The sequence below is a fragment of the Echinops telfairi genome, unplaced genomic scaffold, assembly GCF_000313985.2.
Source record: "Echinops telfairi isolate 266 unplaced genomic scaffold, ASM31398v2 ScPeMD7_3;HRSCAF=10, whole genome shotgun sequence".
Lineage (NCBI taxonomy): Eukaryota > Metazoa > Chordata > Mammalia > Afrosoricida > Tenrecidae > Echinops > Echinops telfairi.
The window spans coordinates 64,499,762-64,501,793 of NW_022103899.1; the positions used below are offsets into that span (position 1 = coordinate 64,499,762).

Here is a 2,032-nt window from a genome sequence, read left to right on the forward strand (position 1 = left end):
GCCCCTGTCTTCACGGGAAGAGCTGCTCCCACCCTCGGGCCTCCAAGTGGAGCGGGTGGAGGAGAGCGGGGTGTCAGTCTCCTGGCTCCCGCCCGAGGGCCTGGCCGCCCGGCGGCTGCTGGACGGCTACGCGGTCACCTACACCTCGGCTGACGGCGCCTTCCGCCGCACGGACTTCGTGGACCGCGGCCGCTCGACCCACCAGCTGCGGGCCCTGGCGGCCGGCCGGGCCTACAGCATCTCGGTGTTCTCGGTCAAGCGCAACGCCAACAACAAGAACGACATCAGCCGGCCGGTGGCGCTGCTCGTGCGCACGCGTGAGTCCTGGGGGGTTGAGTGGTGAGGGGCGGGAGGGACAAAGCTCTGTCACCACACCCCCAGCCAGGTCTCTAGGAGGAGGTGGGGCCAAGGTGAGGAGGAGGCTGAGCTCAGGGCGGCCCACCCATGGGAGTCTCTCCCCTGGGGCCTAGCATGGCCCGTTAGTCCAGACCACAGCTGAAGCCCACGTGTAGCTTGAAGGAAGCAGCCAGCCAGGGCCCCTGGAGGAGGGTATCCCTGGGTTGCTGCCGCTCTGCCCAGCCCCAAGCTGGCCTCCCTTGAGCAGCCTGTGTCCACCAGGTCCCCGTCCCGTCGAGGGCTTGGAGGTCACCAACGTGACCGCCAGCACCATCTCTGTGCGCTGGGCTCTGCACCAGATCCGCCACGCCACTGTCAGCAAGGTTCGCGTGTTGATCCAGCACTCCAAGGCCGCCGGGGCTGGGGAGGAGGCCACCGACCTGGACAGGAATGTGGACAAGTTCACCTTCAGGTGAGAGGCAGCCCAGATATGGCCCGGCCACCCCCCACCACCACCACTTGCATCTGTATGCCCACTCTCCCCTAGCCCCACTTTGAGGAGGCGCGTTGTGCGCCTGGTGGGGTTGGGAAGGGATGTGTGAGTGCCACAGGGGTCCAGGGGGTCTCGCCCTCACTGGTCTGGGGCCAAGAGGTGCAAGTGAGGAACCGTGTTCAAATGCTTCGCTGTGAGCAGGCTGCACTGAAGGGCTCCGTCCCGCAGGTCATGGGGCTGTAGGCCTGTACAGGCCTTTGGCAGGGCCAGCCATCAGGATCACATACAAGTGGAATGTTGCTGAAGGTCCTTTAAAAATGGCTGTAGGGGCCACACTATCATCCGTCATCGAAGGATTAGAATCCATATAATCTGAAGTCAGAGGAGGGATCAGTGTCAGCCTAAATCATGACAATCCGGTGTGCAGAAGGCGATGGATGACAGTGGAAGCCCAGGATTCATTTGTGGAAGACATAAGAAATAAGCCTCCGGAGAACTCCCCCTATCTAAAATTGAGGGATGGAAGGAGTGTGGTCACTAAACAGAGCACTTGGGAGAGAGAAGTATAGAAGATCAAAGGCATGAACCTGACCTGAACAGTTAAATCTTTGTCAAGTGATTCCCCCCTATGATGCAGGTTGGACCTCATCTGGTTCACAAAGTTTCTGTATTTTCGGTTTGCATTGCTTTGTTTGGTTTTTGTTTGTTCATATTAGGGTGTATCTCAGAGGTGTTTTGTCGCCCTCTGTGTTACATGCTTTTCTGGTGTTTGGTAGATGAAACCCAGGATTGATGAACCGATAGGAACAGTAAGTAGAATAAGGGATTTGGGGTTTGGGGGATACAGAGGTGGTGGTGGGGTAAAAGGGAGACATGTCAGGAATCCAGGTAGAAAAGGAATGTTTAGAAACTGATTGTGGTAACAATTGTACAATTCTACTTGACATGATTAAAATAAGGGATGATATGATCTGATATATGTTATTAAATCCCCAACTTAAAAAAAATGGCTGTAGGGATATGTATTAGTCTAGGTACTTTAGAGAAACAAATCCACAGCAACTCATGGATAAGAGAGTTTTATGTCAAAAAAAGTGCGCATCACGAAAACATCCCAACCCAATGCTGGCCAAGCCCACAAGTCCAACATTAACCCATTAACCCAACACCAGTCCACAAAGTCCTCCACCTCACAAAACAGAG

General features: G+C 55.5%; 1 protein-coding gene across 1 annotated transcript in view; it reads left to right on the plus strand.

The window, feature by feature from the left end:
- Positions 1-2,032, plus strand: part of SNED1 (sushi, nidogen and EGF like domains 1) — a 47,448-nt gene that overhangs the window by 31,081 nt on the left and 14,335 nt on the right. The window contains exons 21-22 of the mRNA XM_045294537.1: positions 21-317; positions 619-808. Of these exons, the coding sequence (XP_045150472.1) occupies positions 21-317; positions 619-808 (487 nt within the window). The remainder of the gene's footprint in view (positions 1-20; positions 318-618; positions 809-2,032) is intronic.